This window comes from Crocodylus porosus, unplaced genomic scaffold, assembly GCF_001723895.1.
Source record: "Crocodylus porosus isolate Cpor-Errol unplaced genomic scaffold, CroPor_comp1, whole genome shotgun sequence".
Classification (NCBI taxonomy): Eukaryota; Metazoa; Chordata; order Crocodylia; family Crocodylidae; genus Crocodylus; species Crocodylus porosus.
In genome coordinates this window covers 20,873,297-20,893,082 of record NW_017728913.1, presented here as the reverse complement: position 1 = coordinate 20,893,082, position 19,786 = coordinate 20,873,297, and the positions used below count along the sequence as shown (strand labels likewise).

At 38.4% G+C, this 19,786-nt stretch overlaps 1 protein-coding gene across 3 annotated transcripts in view; it reads right to left on the bottom strand.

The window, feature by feature from the left end:
* Positions 1-3,956: 3,956 nt before the first annotated feature.
* TLL1 (tolloid like 1) overlaps positions 3,957-19,786 on the bottom strand; it is a 241,614-nt gene continuing 225,784 nt past the window's right edge. For all 3 annotated transcript variants that reach the window (XM_019534585.1, XM_019534586.1, XM_019534587.1), the window contains 3 exons: positions 18,639-18,852; positions 9,955-10,205; positions 3,957-5,940 (listed from right to left, as the gene is read on the bottom strand). In XM_019534585.1, the coding sequence (XP_019390130.1) occupies positions 5,806-5,940; positions 9,955-10,205; positions 18,639-18,852 (600 nt within the window). In that variant the 3' untranslated portion in view covers positions 3,957-5,805. The remainder of the gene's footprint in view (positions 5,941-9,954; positions 10,206-18,638; positions 18,853-19,786) is intronic.

Genomic DNA, 19,786 nt, shown 5'->3' with positions numbered 1-19,786 from the left:
TCTTATTTGCAGCACCACAAATCACATGTGCCACACATGCAAGCATTCACCATGCTGCTAATTTGCAGTGTGGCAGGATTTTCTGATATCAGAAAATCCTAGCGTCTAAAAACCCACACCAGAAAAAAGCGGGGTGGCACATGTGAGGTACTGTGCACTGCCCGAAAACAGAGCTTGACAGCCAGAGACACACTCCAGCTGCCAGCCATACTCTGTATGCTGGATTGCTGCCACTGGAGCCCATGTCCTGGACCCAGCCTCCCATACCCCATCAGAGCAAATTGCTGTGCACCAGAGAGTGCATGCAAGAACATTTCCAGAGGACAAGTAGCAGCAGCACATGTATGTGCCGCTGCTTTTTGTCCCCAAGGAAACACATATGCACACTCATCTAGACATGTCCTTACAGACTAACTTCTATCAAAATGGAAAGTCTAATAAATAAAGTTATGAAGCAGCCAAACTCTGGTGATTCTTGGTTAAAATGAGAAGATGAAGAACAGGCTGCAGGTGAGATCACCTTTTTCAAGGGTTAGCACTGCATGCCTTCAAAGGCCAATAGCAATTTCTTCTATTGTATTAAAAAAAACAGAGGGTAGCCTTTGCTTTTCTAGCAAAGGGTGGTCCTCAGCATGTTTGCAACCAATTACTTACTTTGTTTGTAAAGATGTAAACTATCTAAAATAGAAAAATAATGTTATAAAAATATTAATAATCTGATGTCTTCTAACTCATCCTTAGTGCATGGTTCTCAGAACAATACAAGATCATAAGAAAACAGTGATGGAAGGGACTTCACAGGGTCATCTAGTGCAGCCCCTGCTCAAGGGAGGATCAGCACTGACTAAACCACCCTACCCCATGTCCATCTAACCTGCTCTTGAAAACTTCCAAGAGCAGTTTGTACAATTGTATTGTACAATTTCTTTAAGTCACTTGCTTCAGTGCTTCACCACCTCTCACAGTCAGAAAGTTTTTCCTACATAAGTTTCCCATGCTGAAGCTTGAGATTATTGATCTTAGTTCTGTCCTCTACAACCACAGAGAAAAGCCCATCTCCATAGAGATATACAATGAGCCCATCAGGTATTTGAAGACTGTTATCAAATCCTCCCCTCAGTCTTTTCTTCTCCAAGATAAATCACTCTAGGTTCTTTCAGCCTTTCCTCATAAGTCTTGCTTCCCAGCTCCCTAATCCTTTTTGTTGCCTGAGCTGAACTCCTTCCAAACTGTATACATCTTCAAGCATGGGGCCCAGAACTGGACAAAGGATTCCAGGTGAGGTCTCATATATTGCGAATAGAGCAGAAGAATAATTTCCCATGCTGTATAAGTAACACTCCTTTTAATACATCCCGGTACGTTGCTGGCTTTTTGGTTTTTTGCAGGGTTTTTTTGCACAGTAAGAGCACACTGTTGGCTCATATTCACCTTCAGGTCTACTGTAACCTCTTGGTCCTTCTCTGCAGTACTGTAGCCTAGTCACTTATTCCCCAGTCTGTATTTGTACATGCAATTATTCAGGCCCAAGTGCAGGACTTTGCACTGGTCTTTGTTGAAGCTCACCTGATTAACTGCAGATCATTCTCCAGTTTATTCTGGTCATTCTGGATCATAACCTTACTCTCTGGAGTACCTGCAACTCCAACCTACTTGGTGTTATCTGCATATTTGCTAAGCATGCACTCAATCCCATCACCCAAATCATTAATGAGTATATTAAACAGTACTGGACCCAGGACAGATCTTTGAGGAACTCCACTTGATATCTCTTCCTAACCAGACATTGGGCCCCCCAACTAGATGTTGAGATATACTCTAAGAAGCTGCAATATGGACAAAAAGACAAGCTGAGCACAGCATTTTATCCAAATCTACACAATATTTTGGTTTCAGCTGCTCCTTTGTAACTGAAGTAACAATGCTCTGAAATCAGTTGCCACTGACTTTTGTCCTTTTTCCATTATGAGGTTAAAAGTCTTTAAGGGATATAAATCTCTTACCTATCTGGACATGGTATTAGCTCAGTAGCATGGCCTATGGAACAGAATGGACCAATTGCAACTGCATTATGTTGGCCACTGGTAGGACAAGGCCCTGCTGTGCACATCAAATCCATTTAATACTAATCCATTTAACATTTCCTATAATTAATTATATTAGTTAACCTATTTTACCTACAAATCTCAAAGCATTTCATAAAATTGAGTACAAATGTTATCTCAACCTTACAGAGGGAATAACTGAGGTCAAAGGACTTACCTGAGATAACTGAGCTGGTGACAAGGCTGAGACTAAAATTTAGAGTGGTGATTTAGGGTAGAGAATCAGTGGAGATTTTGTCAATGATTTCAATAGTAGTAGGATTTAATTCTAGGTTTCCTAACACTTTTCACTGAAGCATTCACAGTACATTGTGAACACTATTTTATACCTTTAAATACCACTTCAGCCATTTTGTAGATTTTTCTTTGAAGTCTTCCAAAAAGTTCACTACAATACATATTGTAGTTTTCAAGGTTTTATGGACAAAAATATAGTGTTTTTTAAAAACATTACTCATATTTCACTGTAAATATAAAGGACACTTTATCTCTGTAGCATGCGCCATGAAACAGAGAAACAGAAAACATTGAATAAGTAATTTTTGTAATGATTTTAAGCCAAAATGTCAAAGAATTATGAAGTGTTTCCATTTTGTTTAAATTAGTTTTCACAGCATACCACAAAAGTAGATAGAGTCACTGCATGAGAAGTTTTGGATAGCCAAAGTAACCACTGAAGATGAATTTTAATGTACCTTTACAAAGCCTAAGCACTTGGGCTCAATACTTGAAGAATAAAGACAGTACAAATCACTGTCAGTGAATATAGCAGCCCTTCTTCATGCTCAGTGCTGGAATACCAACTTCAGACCTACTGCAATGGGGGTGGAATAGAAGTCATTTATAGAGTGTACCTGCATGACAGCTCTGAGGGATTTGCCCTGGTGGTCTCTTCACTTGCGTCTTCAGCTTGGCTAGTCTATACTCTCTTCCTCAGCATGAAGCTGACTGGCCATTCTGACCATACATTTTTCATAGGAATGGGAGATTCATACATGAAAGGTCTTCTGTTTCCTGCATGCACCTGGACAATCTTATTAAATAGTAATAACGGAGAGCCAAATTCTGTGGTCAGAATAAATATTAGTAGGAAATGGAGTACATTTACTAAGTGGAGGTAAAAGGATGAAATATTTTTCAGCACAGTGACGCCAGACGGAAGAGCGTCCTGAAAAAAGGGTAATGTGTCATGTTATATGGAAATAGTCCACAACCCTGTACCTTTTTACCGCTCTTCCGATCTTGGTCAGAATAAATATTAGTAGGAAATGGAGTACATTTACTAAGTGGAGGTAAAAGGATGAAATATTTTTCAGCACAGTGACGCCAGAGCATAAAAGCCACTGAAAAAAGGGTAATGTGTCATGTTATATGGAAATAGTCCACAACCCTGTACCTTTTTACCTTCCCCAGGCACTCTCTAGCACTTTAAATATGCTATTGAAGGGTAAGTTTTCTTAAGCAGTGCTAGAATTAACATAAACTATGAAATTATATTGTGCATTAAAGTTAAAAAAGTTTTGTGCTACATCAAGTTTTATGATGGGATTTTGTAAGCAAAGGATTTTGAGCAACAGTCTTTCCCTTATACAGTTTACGTCATTTGTTTCTTCCTGTTTATGTACCCTGAAAAACTGAAAGAAAATTATAGGGATGCAATATTATACAAGTCCAATTACATCCCCATGAGGAATATGATTCATTCTTTTGAACTTCATTTGCATACATAAGCTGGAAAGAAAAGGAATGATACAGAAATGTAAACTGGGTATTAATATAGCCAATGACACGCACACATCTATTTGGTTTATTTCAGTTAAAAAAAACCCCGAAAATAAAAACAAAAAACAAACAAGAAAAAAACCCCAGATTTATTAGTGCCAGTGAATGTTCATAGTAAGGTAACAGAAACTAAGCTATTTTGAGTAGCAACCTACATCATAGGATATCAAAATAAAATTTCATTTTAACTTGGTTCTTGCTGACTAGAAGTCCTCATTGTCTGTGTATGAGACCGTTAAAGGAAAGTTGCTACAGTCGAACACGGTTCTGATAGAACTTGGCACATAAAGAAACAATTCAACATTTCATTCATACAGCACTTCCACCCTTCTAGAGCACTCATTCAAACATACTTACATAATGCATATACATCATGACTAAAACCATGTCTGGCTTAAAGCACATAGAATAGTTCATTCTAAAAGTAGCATATTTCTACATCAAAGCAGGTCAATGTATTTACAGCAGATGCTCTAACTCTGCAGATGGGTTTTGCTTGAAGTTCTCTTTCTTAGCATACATTAAAATGTTCAATTTGTCAAATTATTTATCAAATTAAAGATGTATCTACAGGAAGATCTGTTTGATCATGTGCAAGAATTCTAAGGCAATAGTAGTAGTTGTTCCACAGGACTAGTGCTGCCATTGCAATGATCTTTTCATAACACTTTTCGCTTAATAAGTCTTTATTCTTCAGATGCAGCCAGGCATAGTGAGACATTCATGATCCTTAAGTTGTTGGCTCAAAGGTCTAAACTTCTTGGTTTTGTTTTTTTGTTTTTAATGTTCATGGAATAGCACCATAGAAATTATCTTTCAACGACACATCCTGGGTTTTTGTATTGTTTTTATGGGGTTTTTTGCCATCACAGAAACTCTTATTCCCAGAAAACAAATGCTCCTGTTCTCTCAACTGTTTAGGAAGCCTTTCATTTCTTATCAGCTGAAACAGAGATATAGCTCCTTCATAAACTGGCCCAAAGAAATATAGGTTAGCAGCGGTTTCACTTTTACAACTGAAAACAAAATCAGTAAGTGGAGTTTCAGACGACTCTGATCACGATTATTTCTGTTTCCCAATGGACAAGCATTTTGTTATATAACAGGCTGATAAAATATGAACTCAGTCTCTTAGGTTCAGTGCAAGATAAGAGCACATCATCAGATATACCATACTTAATTAATAAACCCAATACTTTCATCCCTTTATGCTATCCAAATTCCAAGTATAATATGATGACGTATACAAACTTTCAGACATTTAAAGGTGTTAACACAAAAATGTTCTAAAGATCAATTATGTTTCAGAGATATGAGTTTTCCAGTTTCAACACACTGATAGGACGAATGAATTCCTAAAATTTACAGACCAACTTCAGAAGAGCCTCCCATTTCATAGCTTCATTTTTTTTTATCTTTGCATGCACTGTATCTTAGATACAAAGCCACAGCAATTAGTGTAAGATATAAAGACAGCATTTTGAGTATGTGACCTGAAGGAGCTTCTTTGTCTTCTAGACATCAGACAATTGTCAGAATGAAGAGCAGTCTGCAGGGTCACTTCCCCTGAATTTGGCTGATTGACTCTACAGGTATCTATGACAGATGTCAAACTATGAACAAAAGCTTTTATAGTCTCCCTGCAAGGATGCAATGCCCTTTCATCAGCTTTATAGAGAGTCAAGGATGGATTCCACACATTGTCATCATGTCCATTCCACTGGGATAGCTGAACGTTTCTTTGTGAACTGAGATGTTTCAGGTCTCATAAGATTTCCTTTCAACTGAACTCACGTAATATAAAATGTCTGTACTGATAAATTCCATCAAAAACAAACTAAACAAACATACACGTTTTCCTTTTTTCTACTATGTATTCTCTCTTCCTGTCTTATTTTCTGGAAATTAGGATCCTGCATTATTTTTTGATGTGAATGCTATCTTGGTATTTTATACTTTTGTATCGTATATGAAATCCTTTCTTGTTGATTGTATCATCCGTATGAAAGTGGAGTAAAACAGCATCCCCGGCTGAATAAATTTCTTCTGGGGGCTAAAATAAACAAGCAAATAAAATGTTTTTGTTTTTTTTCTTCCCCACACCAAGGTCTACTTGTTCTTGTTCAACCAAGACCTTTTCTTATGGGTATTTTATTTCTCATTAAACAATATAACTTAAATGTCAATGTGTCTAGAAATATCATCCATAGCTGACAGACAGTTTACTCCAACAGTTCAAGGTCTTGCTGTTACAATGCAAAAGTTAGAGGCACAACACTCATAAAAACATAAAACATTTTTAGAGGAATAATATAATATAAAATATAATCACATAGGACTGGCTATATTGGAATGGTTCCATAGTGTGTATTATCCACCATCACATCTTTGGCCAGAAAAAGTTATTTCAGAAGAAGGTGGAGGAAACCCAACAGCAAGTACATGTGAGAAAATCTCCTCCCACGTATAAAATACCTAATGAGGTCAGCCACATATTTTATAAACATATGCATAGAATATGGGGAGAAAGTAAGGAAAAGTGTCATAGGTCTTAATCACAGGAACTGTATGGTCTCCTGTTAGGAGTACAGGAAAATAGTGAATCAAGCAACAGTGAAGTTGGGAACCACAGAGAAGACAAAAGACATGTGTATACCTCTGAAGCAGCAAGTCCTGGCCAGGCACCCCCAAGTACACCCCATCCATCTACTCCTGACACACATGATCCAGACTAATGTTTATTTCTATAGCTGTTTTTGAAACCTTCCTCTTTTTAGGGGAGCATCTGAACTTCTGGGAGGCAGCCAATGCTGAAGCATCTTCACTGACATATTTCTGGATTTCGTGCATAAATATGGAAACCAAGGCACATTGATACCAGCAGACCAACCCCCAAATGCCTCTGAAATCTGCAAAAATGGTTTAAAATTAGGCTAAAGAGTCTGTCATTTTAAAATAAAATACCTTACTCTTCAGTAAAGAAAAGTCATGGTAAGATAAATTTAAGGGCAGAAAAAATGTCATTTTAAACTGTTCTAAAAATGTTTTAAATCATTTTCTTAAACCAATTTTAATTATTCCTGTGATGACAGGTCAATTCAGTGGCTAGTGATCTCTTAAATGCTTCCACTGGCCCTTAAGATTTCTATGATAAAATTCTCAAATGGGAAAGAATGTATCTTCTTATAGCAGGTAATAGCAAGAATGGGTGAACTGATAGGCAAAAACCAAGAAGGATGTTAGCCAGATGCTAAAAAAGGCCATAATTATGATGTACCTGAGTTTATTTGTAAAGTTTACTCCTATTTAGTGTAAGAAAATTAGGCCCAGAGGTGTCACATAGTTGTGCCACTGCTACTTGTCCCAGGGAACATGTATGCACACAAGCTCTAGTTAATGGCGAGTTGCCCCAGTCAGGGTAGGGGAGGCTAGGGCCACCACCTGGGTTGGCCCCACCAGCCTTATCTGGGGTCCTGGGGGTCTCCCAGGCATAGGAGGTGCGTAGTGGGGGCACATGCCCCCCTGAGACTGGCCACCACCAAAGCCACCACTGGCTGACGTGGGCAGCAGCATCTGCGGGAGGTCCCCACCACCACCAACACTGCCGGTGGCAGCTGTGGGCAGCCTCCACTCACTGCTCGCTGCTGCCAATACCGAAGCCGGTGGCTGCGGGTGGTGTCTGCTCACTGACATCAGTGGCTGTGGGTGGTCCCCACTTGATGCCATGGTGCCCCTCCCAGTCTCAGGAGGCACCAGTTGTTCATGATCCCAAGGGTCCAGCAGTAGCAATCTGGGTGCACTGGGCCTGCAGTGTGGCTCCAGCCAGCCAGATTCCAGTTTTGAGCAGTTCATATTGCCACCATGTGCACCACTGTTTTTTTCAGGTGTGGGTTGTTTTGACACTGGGATCTCCTGCTGTCAAAAAAAGCCTGCTCTGCTGCAAATCAGCACTGCAGCAAACACGTGCATGTGCAGTGTATTCAGTTTGCAGCTCCGCAGATGGGTCTGCAGCACTGCAAACCACATGTACACACTTGTCTGGATGCGCCCTGCGTTACAGTCCCATACCTTGCAGATCTCTCCCAGTTGTGTTGCTATTTAGCGTTCTTGAGACTGAAAGTTATTGTGGAGTCAACATCAGTTTACTGTTTGCCCTTCCCTACTGTAGTGCAGGTAATTTTTCTGTGGTGGTTTTGTATAAAGTCATACACACACACACACACACACACACACACACACAATATCAAGTGTAAAGAGCCATAGTTTAGGCTGAAGTGTTGGATGTATTGTCAAGACCCGCTAGATTTTATGAATCTGAATAAGATGTATACATTTAATTCTAATAGCTTTTGATGACTATTTGCCTATTTAGTGTGTTTTTATAATAAGAAATATACATTTCAATAAAAGTATGCTTGTTTCAAGCTTATTTCAGATCTAAATTGAATAATGCCTAAGCATTTAGCATATTAGCAAACTTTTTAGTTTCATTTTAATTGGAGAAATAGAAGCATATGTTGTGTTATATGTAAGGACACGCTACACCATCTGCACCCCTCTTTTCAAAATCCTATATCTGCCCATGCCTCAGAAATTACTACATCTGGTCAGAGGAGAAATCATAGAAATCAGAGAGAAGTGGGTTGGAAGGGACCTCCATAGGTCATCTAGTCCAACACCCCCTGCCTGGGGCTGGATGATCCCTGTACAATCCATCCTATACACATATAGTAAAAGTACCCTCAAACCCTGACACAACATAAGACATAACATCCTAACCTGCCACAGGTGAAGCAGGGGGACCATGGCAGCCAATATTCTGCTTCTGTAAATGGTTGTTAAAGAGATCCCAGGTAGAAGGCCAGGCCCCCTGCTACAGAGGCAGGCAAAAGCTCATGATACCCACCTCACCAATCTGAAAAGTATCATTGACCAGGAGGTAGCATAAGAATGATACTGTAGCCATAATGGTTCAGAAATTATGTGGGAGGCAAGGATTTTTTAGAGTGGTGTCTTTTACTAGGTCAACTGTATAGCTGATATAGAGTTAGACAGGCTTCCCACTAAACAACAGACACCAAACCAAATGCAACCCTTGTCTAACTACAAATGCAAAACCTGGCAACATACCTCCACTGCCACCACACACTCTCTCCCCTCAAAAACCTATCAGAATCCACTGATCATACATGTCTGTCACAGAATCTCATCCACATTCCTACATGTCCTATACATGTCTCATCAGTGCACCAAATGCCCTCATGGAAACTATCCACCAGAATAAACTATCACAGAAAAAAAAATGTAAAGGACAGATGCAAACACTCCAGAACAACCACTCCTTTCTGACCCCACAATCCTTATATTCAAGGCAAATCTACAAAACAACTACAGAAGATGGGCTTGGAAACAGAATTTCATAACTTTGCTGAACACTGAAACATGTGGACTAAACACTGACAATGGCTTTATGGCTCACTGTAATCTACCTACTATATTTACTAATCTTCCTGCATTTCACAGGTAATAAAGACCCTTTTTGCCTTTTAAATGGTCTTGCTCTTCCACTGATTAGATTACCTACTCTGCTGTACTTCTCTTCTTTTGAAACACTCCTGATAATATCTTTGCCCCTACTTTACAGACTTTGTCTATTCCTTTAAGCAGACTGTTTTCATTTGCACATGGAGTTGTACACGTTATTATTTTATCTGATATTTAGCTAAAGCTGTGTCTGTTTCTATCCCAGACATGAAAAACTCAAGTTTATGCTTGAAAGCTTGTCTAACATCTCTCCTGACTACACAGTTGGTTCAGTAAAAGATATGACCAAAAAAACCTTTCACAAAGGCCAATATTTTTTGGTTGAAAATATTTCAATGGAAAAATTCTTAGTCACAGAAATATCTCTTTCCCTGATTTTGTTAAATACTTTTACTTATATATTTTTATAAACCTAAATTTTGGGTAAATTATTAGACAGTGTAACTATGATGATTTTTTTTTTAGTTTTGTATTTATTTATTTATTAGAGGGTAAAGAGAAGTTTCAGTAATTGACTACTTACCCCAGATCCACAAAATCGACCGAGTCTCATAGCTGTCGTATCATGGCCATCAAAGAGTTCAACATAGTCATAACCACAGTCTGCCTCTTCTTCTACTTCAAAAGTCTGAAAAGTTAACTCTACTCGATAGCCACGTTCTGACACCAGCAGCCACTCACAATCCACTTGAACTGGATAATTATTATCACCAAACTGTGCATGAGAGTACAGATCTCTAGGCTTGGTTTCAGCTTTCAGTCGACCACCACACTCTGTAGGAACAACAACAACAAAAAAGAGAAATGAAAGACAAGCACAAGTAAACATTTCAGCACAATACTTTTCTTTGGGCTACTCACTGAGTAAGGTACTACTTAATATGAATAAGTGTGGCTTATAATTTTACGATTTTTAAATAGTATGATGGGACACAAAAATACTGCCAATACAAGAGTCTCAAAATGCTCCAGAATTCATAGCTTTATTTCATTTAAATATTTTCTATAATTCATTTCCTATTAACAGTTTTAACCAAAAAAAGGGAAAGGACAGCAAACTTGTGAGGAATAATATAGTGAAAATGGTGTGATATCATGACATCATGAGACACAGAATGTCTTGCCTGTCAGTAATGGGATTTATTCAGCAAACAATGGGAAATGCCTCATTGATAATAACACAGTTTGTAGGAATCTGTTTTGGCTCCCATACTTCAAGAAAGATGTGGAGAGATTGGAAAGAGTTCAGCACAGATAAACAAAAATTAGGGCCTGGGAGGCAGGACTTATAGGAAAGGTTGAAAGAACAAGGGCTATAGTCTGGAGAAGAGAAGACTGTGGGGGATTTGATAACAATCTTCATATAGCTGAAGGGCAATTATAAAGAGGAAGGAGATGGGCTATTCCTCTGTAGCGGTAGGGGACAGGATTATGAGCAAAGGCCCCAAGCTTCAGTAGATCAGAAGGAACTTTATGTCTAATGAGGTTGGTCAAGCATTGGAATAGGCTACCTACAGAAACTGTGGAATCTCCATCTTTGGGAATTTTAAGAGCAAATTGGACAGTCAGCAATGATCCTGCCTTGAGCAGGGAGCTAGACTAGATGACCTTGTGACATCCCTTCCAGGCCTACTTTCCAACAATGTTCTAAGGACAGCTAAACCAGCTTAATCCTTTATTTCATTCCATTGTGTATTCCATTATTCTCACTATAAATCTCTATATGGGTTAATACAACTTTATTAAGAGGCATTCATTCATATTAGAGACTCAGTAACAAATTTGGTTTAAAAATTGGTTTAAATTGTATATATTTATTTTAATATTTTCCAAAAATCTATTTCAGAAATGATGAATTTCAAATCAAGGAAATGAACATTAAAACCAATGTATTGGACTATAACCAGGTTGCTTAACAGAAGCAATAACTCCTGAAGATTTAAAAAACCCCAAAAGTCCAATTCACCACTCCCGTTGCAAATAGTTTAGCTACTATTGGTGATCATTTCCATTATGTTTAGCTTTCTATAAGAACTTAAAACTTTTACTGCATAAATGCTCTACATTAGTCACTTAAAGACATTATTCAAGGCCAGCTGACAACAGATGGAAAATTGTATTTAGAACTATGTTTAAGGGGTGTGGGTGGGTGCTTTTCTTCTTCTTTACAACTAAGGAAACCTCAGTGAAAACATCAGAGTTTATTTTAGACGGTTGTTCTCTTCCTTGTTTCTCACCAAGAAATAGTCCTCTGCCTATGACACTTTTTCCACAGCAAGTGCAGATGGAACTAGCATCTGATATCTGTACACTCATAAGTTTATGTTAGGAATCAGTGAGGCTGTGTTATGTTTTTATATTGAGCTAAGCCAAATCCAACGATCTAAACACCTCTGAGCTATGTAAAAGAGAGGATCTGTATCTGAGCTTTGTGGATGAGGCCCAACTCTAAGACTGGCCAATTGTGATGTCATATGCTCAGCAGTCTGCATTCAGGTTGGAATTCATAACAGGAACTGCTGAATGCTTAAAATGGTGCCGTGCAGGATTCATAGATGTAAACCTAATAATATAGAAATGAGAAAGATCAAAGCAGCGGTATCACTAGGGAAGGTGACAGGGCAATTGCCTTCTGTGCAGACTTGGAAGATAGTGGGGGTGAAAAAAAAATCCAGCAACTGCTAGCAGATGTGTAATAGTGCTGGTGGTATGGTAGCAAGCAGACGTGCTGCCCACAGGCATCTGGCCATGCCAATATGCTGCTTTATTTCTAATTGGCTTCACGACTTGGAGGCTGGATTTCTAATTTTGGATAAGATTTTGAAATTTTCTTAAAAAGCATGCATGGCTGACAAACTTGATATTCCCCCATAGCCCTCCGTAGCCACTCATTAGGCTCAATATGTTTGTATCTTTTTGTGCATTTTTTTCACTTTACAAATGTGTACAATCAACACCATAACATATGCAATCCATCACATACATTTATTTTGTTGCCGTTATTCTCATATACTAGCTTCTTCATTTTTTGTGAATTCAGTGATATATTTTCTTCTGACTGAAATATTCCCAGTTTTAAAGAGTCACATTCAGGACATAACACAGCCGTAAAAAGGAAAACTTTTAAGAACTTGCCTTGAGCATGCCTTGTTTGCTCCATACACACTATTATGTTTATGAGTTTAAAAGAGTGGTCCATCCATATTAACAGCTGCAGAAATTTTAAAGTTTACATATCAGGAAGATATTTTCACACTTGAAAAAGAGAACTGAAAACTGCTAAGTTATCTTGAGGAGTAGGCAGGGCTTTTTTATTGGCAGTCATCCCAGTTTCAGTCAAGAGACTATATAGACACAATCTAAGTTTTTGTGAAAGTCGATCGAATTTAAGATCCTAAGAGTCTGAAGCTATAAACTATAAGGCAAACCTACTACCGGCCCGAAACTAATTAACCTGTCCCAAGTATGGTGGGGATGTAATTCCAATTATGAGACAGCCTGCCCAGAACAGCATAGCCCCCTTACAGGCAGCTCCAGTCAAACACAGTAAAAGTTTATCCTGAGACATGGCCAATATCACTTCTCAGGCTCTGTTAGAGGCTGAGAAGTTTTGTACAGGCTAAAAGGGGAAAAATATCTTAGCTCCTTCAAGGGCTAACTCTTAACCTTCCATTTCACATGGCTCTCTATCTAGTAATGGTCTTCTTTAACTGACCTGCTAGACAGAGATTACAGGCTAAGCCTATTGGTTTAACTACACCCAAGAAGAGGGCGCCAGCTCTTCTCCTGACAGAAAGCAGTTCTGTACCCTGAACAAAATCTCCCCAACTCTGGAGCAGAATGGGACCAGGTTTCTGAGCGTTGCTCTCAACGCTGTGTTACTTGCAACGTTCCCAGATTGAACTGGGCACTATGATTCTTTTTATGCTCCTCTCAGTAGCCCAGGAACCTGCAAAGGTGGTTAGGTTGTAAAATTCAAGTAGTCACAATGTTACAAGTGTTTAGTGCTGTTAATGATTCAATGCAAAGTACAGCATTGATAAGCCAGCATTGCACGTGGTTCAGACAAAGGGACCTCCTAAAGAAAGTGGGGAATGGGCTTGGGCCCCAGAATGTAAGGAGAAGATATCATTTAATCTCCTGCCATTTCATCCCATCTAACAGAAGGTCAGTGGGATGCCTGCAACAGAATTAAGACCAAATTAAGAGTGGAGGGATTAGGAGATTGATAGCAAGTTTTCTCCTATATGGCAGAATTATGGAGACAGGAAAATCTGTACTGTGTGAGTTATTGCTGGATAGTTTCCAGGTATGTTCTTTAATGAAGCTACAGGCTCAATAAACCATACTCCTAGTGTTTGTCTGCAGTCCCTGTAGGAGTGAGGCTTTTCACTTGGCCCATCTGAAAACTTTAGTCAAGAGCTCATCCATATTTGGGTCAGACCTGTGTTAGCAAAATTGGTTTGAAATATGTTTCAAAATCTATCCATTTTAATGCAATTAAAGCCATCTGTCCTGCCATATGAAATAATTAAAATAATTTAATAATAGCATTTACTATTATGTTAAAAGTATATTTTACTTTTTGAGGGTTATGAGCATTTGATATATGGCAAAAATTTGTCGGCATTATTCTCCTAATTATGGCGCACTAAAATAAATAAATAAAATATTATGCTTCATGCACAGAAATACATAATTTGAGACATTTTAGACTGACCCAGCGTTAAACTTTACTATAGTTTTATCTCTATAATCTAAATGTATTTAATTTAAATGAGAATTTCTGAGTTGGGATTCAAAGCCAAAAAGTGACACACTGCGAAATCATCTGAACCACAGAACCTGAGAGAGAGAGAGACAGAGACAGAGACAGAGAGAGAGAAAGACAGAGACAGAGAGAGAGAAAGACAGAAAAGGCAGGCCAGCAATAGAATAAAAATGTGATCATGATTTAACAGACAAGATGACCTCACTGTTGAATGCTTAAAAATAATATTTAAACAATTTCAAATGTAGGGGATTATGATGTAGACTATAAACATTAAATGCATTAATTTTAGGTGAAAGACTTTTTTTTATGTTAGCTGCAGACATGGATTTAAAGACTCACTAAATAAATTAAAAATTGTAATCCTTTGGAATAGTTTAAGAACTGGAAGATACTTAGCCAGAGAAATACTATTCATTCTTTACGTGACTTCCAAAGTTTGACAAATGAAATTATTACAAGTAAAAATAAAATTCCTACTTTTTTGGAAACATGATGTTAGCTCATACAGCTCAGAAAATCTGGGGGGAATGCAATGCACAGTGATGGAATTTTGGGCATAGCCTCTGGGGTCCATCCTTAAACTGAATCCATGAAGCTAAATGATTTTGTTGGTGCCAGGATGGAGGGGAATGAATATGTCAACTTTTCTCCCTGTGTCCTTGAACAGCTGTGCAGGGTTAGATGCATTCTAGTTTTTACTGTCACCTTGTACCCCTAAACTGAGTAATTATCATTGTTTATTTTTATTTCTGGAAATATATTTTTGAAAACTGCTAAATATTTTCATTAATGCAGTGCAGATAAAATATTTATTCAGTGACTATGCTTATAGCTAGATTACAATATCCTTATTCTGTACAGTATCTTTAACACTAAACACTTCATAACAAGAGTGACAAATAGCTTTACATTTTCTTTAAAAAATGTCGTGGAAAAACATGCATTGAATTATATGATCACAAGAATGGCTTTCTGTTTATCTTGCATTCAGAAAAAAAAAGAAGCAAATTTTATTTTTCAATGTCTCAAGAAAAATAATTCATTTACACTAAGGACATTTTTAAAGCCAAAGTATAGACCCCTATAAATATACATTTATAAGGGAAATTCCAGCAAACTGTTGGCTGTAACAATGAAAATGGTAATACTTAGGAGTACTCTGGGCACAGATTTTAACTTCTTCCATATAATATCTACTGCAGTTAAGTAAGTGGAAGGCTGACAATGATAAAGTCAGAAATGTTCTAACAGCTGTTTTTATCATCACTTTTGGCCTTTAATTGCTTAGTTATTTTAATGAGTACCTTTTATATCTAATTTTGTGAAAAGCATAAAGATATCAGATCATTGTGGTGAAGAAATCTGGAGCATAATACAGGCGTTTGCACACCAGGGCCTTTAACAGGATGGAAATGTAGACTAAATGACAGGGTGAAGAAACCTTTCATTTCCTAGGCTCAGACCACAAAGGGTGAAAAATAGGCTGGGTTCTGATCCGTGAAGTCTCTGCCAAAAGAAAATTAATCTAGCAACGTATTAAAGATTATGTACCAAAGACTAAAACGGAAAGATCTAGTTCGAATTTAAATATTTATGTACACTGAATTGTTAGTTGTAGACATATTTACTTTGAGCACTTTAGGCTATGTGAACACAGACCAAAAAAAATTACACATGCTGTAGCTCAAGATTAGGCACTTTTTGTTTGTAAAACTTTACTATGGTAGAGATGATGATATCTACAGTGCCCCACACTGATATGGAAATTACAAAATAATGCATAAGTGAGAATATGCTGTACAAAGCGAGGACAGATATTATTACTACGTTTAAAACTTAGCAAAGATACTATTTTGTTCTACTGTCTAATGTTGTTAAATGACTCCACTTCTCTTTACACATACCATGCCTTGGAAATTGAAGTTATTAAAGTTGCCACTGGGGGTCACTATAAGTCAAGCAAATTCAAGATTCATGTTTCTAAAATAAAGCAGGTCTTAAGGAACCTTTTAATAAACTTTCAAAAATATTTTGAATGATAAATTATATAAACAAGGAGAGTAACTGCTACATCTGAAGATGATTCTTTTTCCCCAGAAAGTTTATGGATTTTAGCAAGGCTCTCAATATCGATTTGTGTGCGTTTACCTTTGCTTATCATCAGGGATCCTGGTTTTCACTGATTTAAAAAAAATCTCCAATTTTCAGTTAAAAGAAGTAACCCCAAATCCATATTTTTCCATGATTAAAATGATAAATCACACCCTCTCTCTCTCATATTATATATATATATAATATGAGAGAGAGAGAGAGAGAGATCTCTAGAGATATATATCTATAGATCTGTATATCTAGAGAGATCTAGGCGGGGGAAAGAGAGAGATGTTTCATTTTAATCACGGAAAAATGTGAAGTTGGGGTTACTTTCTTTAACTGAAAATTGGAGATTTTTTTAAATCAGCGAAAACCAGGATCCCTGCTATCATTCTGTTCTGGCAACAGAGGAAATAGTATTAGTTGTATAACCTATACCCCATATCCTATTTAAAAGTGAGAAGAGAAAAAACAGATAATATTGTGATATATCTAATCTTTAAGAATCTCCAGTACAAATAAAATTAGAAGCTATTGAATCTTTTCTAAACATAGCCACTGAAGCATCACCTCTAAATGTACTACTAAGGGTCTTCTTAGACGTTACACTGTGAGCTGCACATATGTTGATCAGTGTTAGTGGTAGCAGTCACACTTGAGGACAGCAGGGGCCAGGAGGACTGAAAAGTAAGAATTCCCCCTCCCCTCTATTCTGGGCTTCTGTCCCAGGGTATCTCCAGTTCCACCCACCACCACTCCTGGGGCTCTCCCTGCTCCTTGGGGTTCCCCCCTCCCCTCCATCTCTCTGCTTACTTCTGGCTGTCCGCACTGTCTGTCCTGAGGGAAGCAAGCAAGGGAAGGTTGGCCAGCTGGCCTGCCTGGCTGCCACCATTGCTCTTCTCCAGGCTGAGCCCAACCCAGAGAGCAACAGTAGGGGTGGCAGTGGCCAGGCAGGCAAGTTAATCTTTTCCTGCCTGATCCCCTTGACAGGGGAGATAGCCACAAGCAAAGGGGGTGCAGGTGGAGGGGTGTGGGGTTTCTTCTTCGTGTCTCTAATCCAACCTTTCTTTATGGCCTGCTCCCAATGTTCTGTACAGGCCACTGCTTCTGGTGTTGATGTTGCCAGATCTTGTGAGGAGCAGTGTGGTACCACAGGGAATCTCAGGAGATGATCCATGGTTTGCTGGGGGGGGGCAATGAGCAGGAATCTGGATTGCTGGGGAGGGTAAGGGGGGGGGGATTGGGCCTGATTCAGACCAGCAGGGGAGGGGGGGCAGGTTGCAAAAGATTAATCAAAGTATTTGAATACCCACTTACAATACAAAGGGGTCCACATCTCCATTCAAAATTTCCAAAGGGATCTGCACATCCATTTAAAAATTATAGGGGTCCGCAAATGAAAAAAGGTTGAAAAATCAATTCCTAGTGTGGCTACACCTTAATGTAACAGAAGCTGGGTGACACAGATCAGAGAAAATCCTGCCCTGGAGTGGCATAACTTTAAGTTGGCTAATGAGTGCTTAAAACTAGTTTCAGGTGTTAATGTGCAAACAGTCCAGGGGTTAAGACTGTTCAAAATTACCATGTAACAAGGCCCTAGACCAGGGGTCAGCAAGGCCATTTTGCTTGGCACACCACCACCAGCCTGGGGCTCTAAGCAGCTGCTGCCAGCCACGGAGCCCAGGCTGCTCCCAGCAGGTGGCTGGGAGGCTGCAAGCCCTGCTGCAAGCAGACCGGGCTCCGTGGGCTGGCTGCAACCGGGAGGCTGCAAACAGAGCAGCTGCTCTGGCATGTCGGCACTCCGGCATCTTCCAAGGTAGACACTGTGGTTTTTTCAGCACTCTGGCCAAAAAACGTTGCCTAACCCTGCCATAGACTGAAGATTCCTTTAAAATCTGTTTTCTAAATACAGAGACTTTCAAAATTAACAGTATGCCTTTGTTCAAGTTATTTGAACAGTGTCAAGTAAGTCCTGCTCTTGCCGTTGTCCTATTCTTGCTATTAGATGATCTTATTCCAAAGAAACCTATTTATTTATTTTACTTTCAGCTACATAATTAACATTAAAAATTCCAAATTTCTAAAAACAAAACGATCAAATATAAATGTGTTGGATGTTTTTTTAATGATAAAAATAGTTAGGCCTAGAATCCTGACAATGTTTCCTACATAATCAAGTTTAGATTTCTGTCTGCTGCCTTTAATTTTTTTTTTTTTTTAGATTAACTCATACCACACTTATTTATTAAATAATTCTGCTCACAAAGGGACAAAAATGAATGTCTGCATCTGAAACAGTTAAGAGAAGCTACCAGTAAATGACATCCTGCTTTTCTGACCTGTAGAGTGTGTGGCTTGGAAGCCTTTTCTCTGTACTGATGCATCAGAAACAAACCGAAGGAACATTTTGTTTCCAGTAGCAATGAGAGGATCTGGTATCTTATTGCCACATAAACGTCCCAGAATTGGTGACTTTTCAGTTTCTCCATCAAACACTTCCAAGTGGTCATAAGCACATTCCTGATGCTGCTCTATCTCAAACTCATTAAAGGTCTGGAAAAAAAAAGTTTAGTACTATTAAGATAAAGAATCCAATATACATTATTTTTTACACAATAACAAATGTCTTTTAAATATGCTTTCAACAGTCTGCAGTTAGTTAAGACAGCACATGTACTTGTGCTTCTGTTATAAAGCTTGGAATTTTGAATGACATGCTCATGCTGAGAAAGCCGAGTAATAATGAAGACAGTGAATTTTAAAGTTGGCAGGGAGCCCCTTCACATGAAAGGGATTAAAGCATTTATAGCCAATGAATATCCATGACAGAACAGAGCAAATCTGGAATACCGTGGTCGTTCCATTGAATTCATACAATTAGTTGACAGGATTATTCCATATTTCACAGAACATTCAAAACAAATCAGAAAGCAGAAAATCTATTGGTTCCTCTTAGAAGTGAGGCCCTGAAACATCTGTGAAACATACTGTGCTTTTATATATTTGCTTCTTCACTATTTGTAGGTAAAAACATATACAACATGGTCCTTTGAAAACTGTCATATAAACTCATTTTTATAATTACAGTATTATTGATATATAAGGCTGCACTCCACAAATGAAAACCATATTTCCTAAGGAAACTGGTCTGATAAAAAGGACAAAAAAGGGGTTTTGACTAACTTTGTAAATAAAACCCCAACATGACTCACTTTTAATTCCCCTCAATTTTCAGGGAGAAGAATTGTTGCAATGATCCAAACTTGATGATCGCAAGCTTTGCTTTCTTTTAGATCTATCTTAAGTTTAGTTTCCACACAATGGGTGCATGTACATGTGTGCTTTACTGCACAGTAGACTAAATTACTGCACTGTAAAGCATCAATGTCCACACGTGCACTGCAATTAGGGCACAGTAAATTCATTTACTCGAGTGTAGGATAGTCCTGTCAGACACAGGTACTATCCAAAGGTGAAGTAAATTACT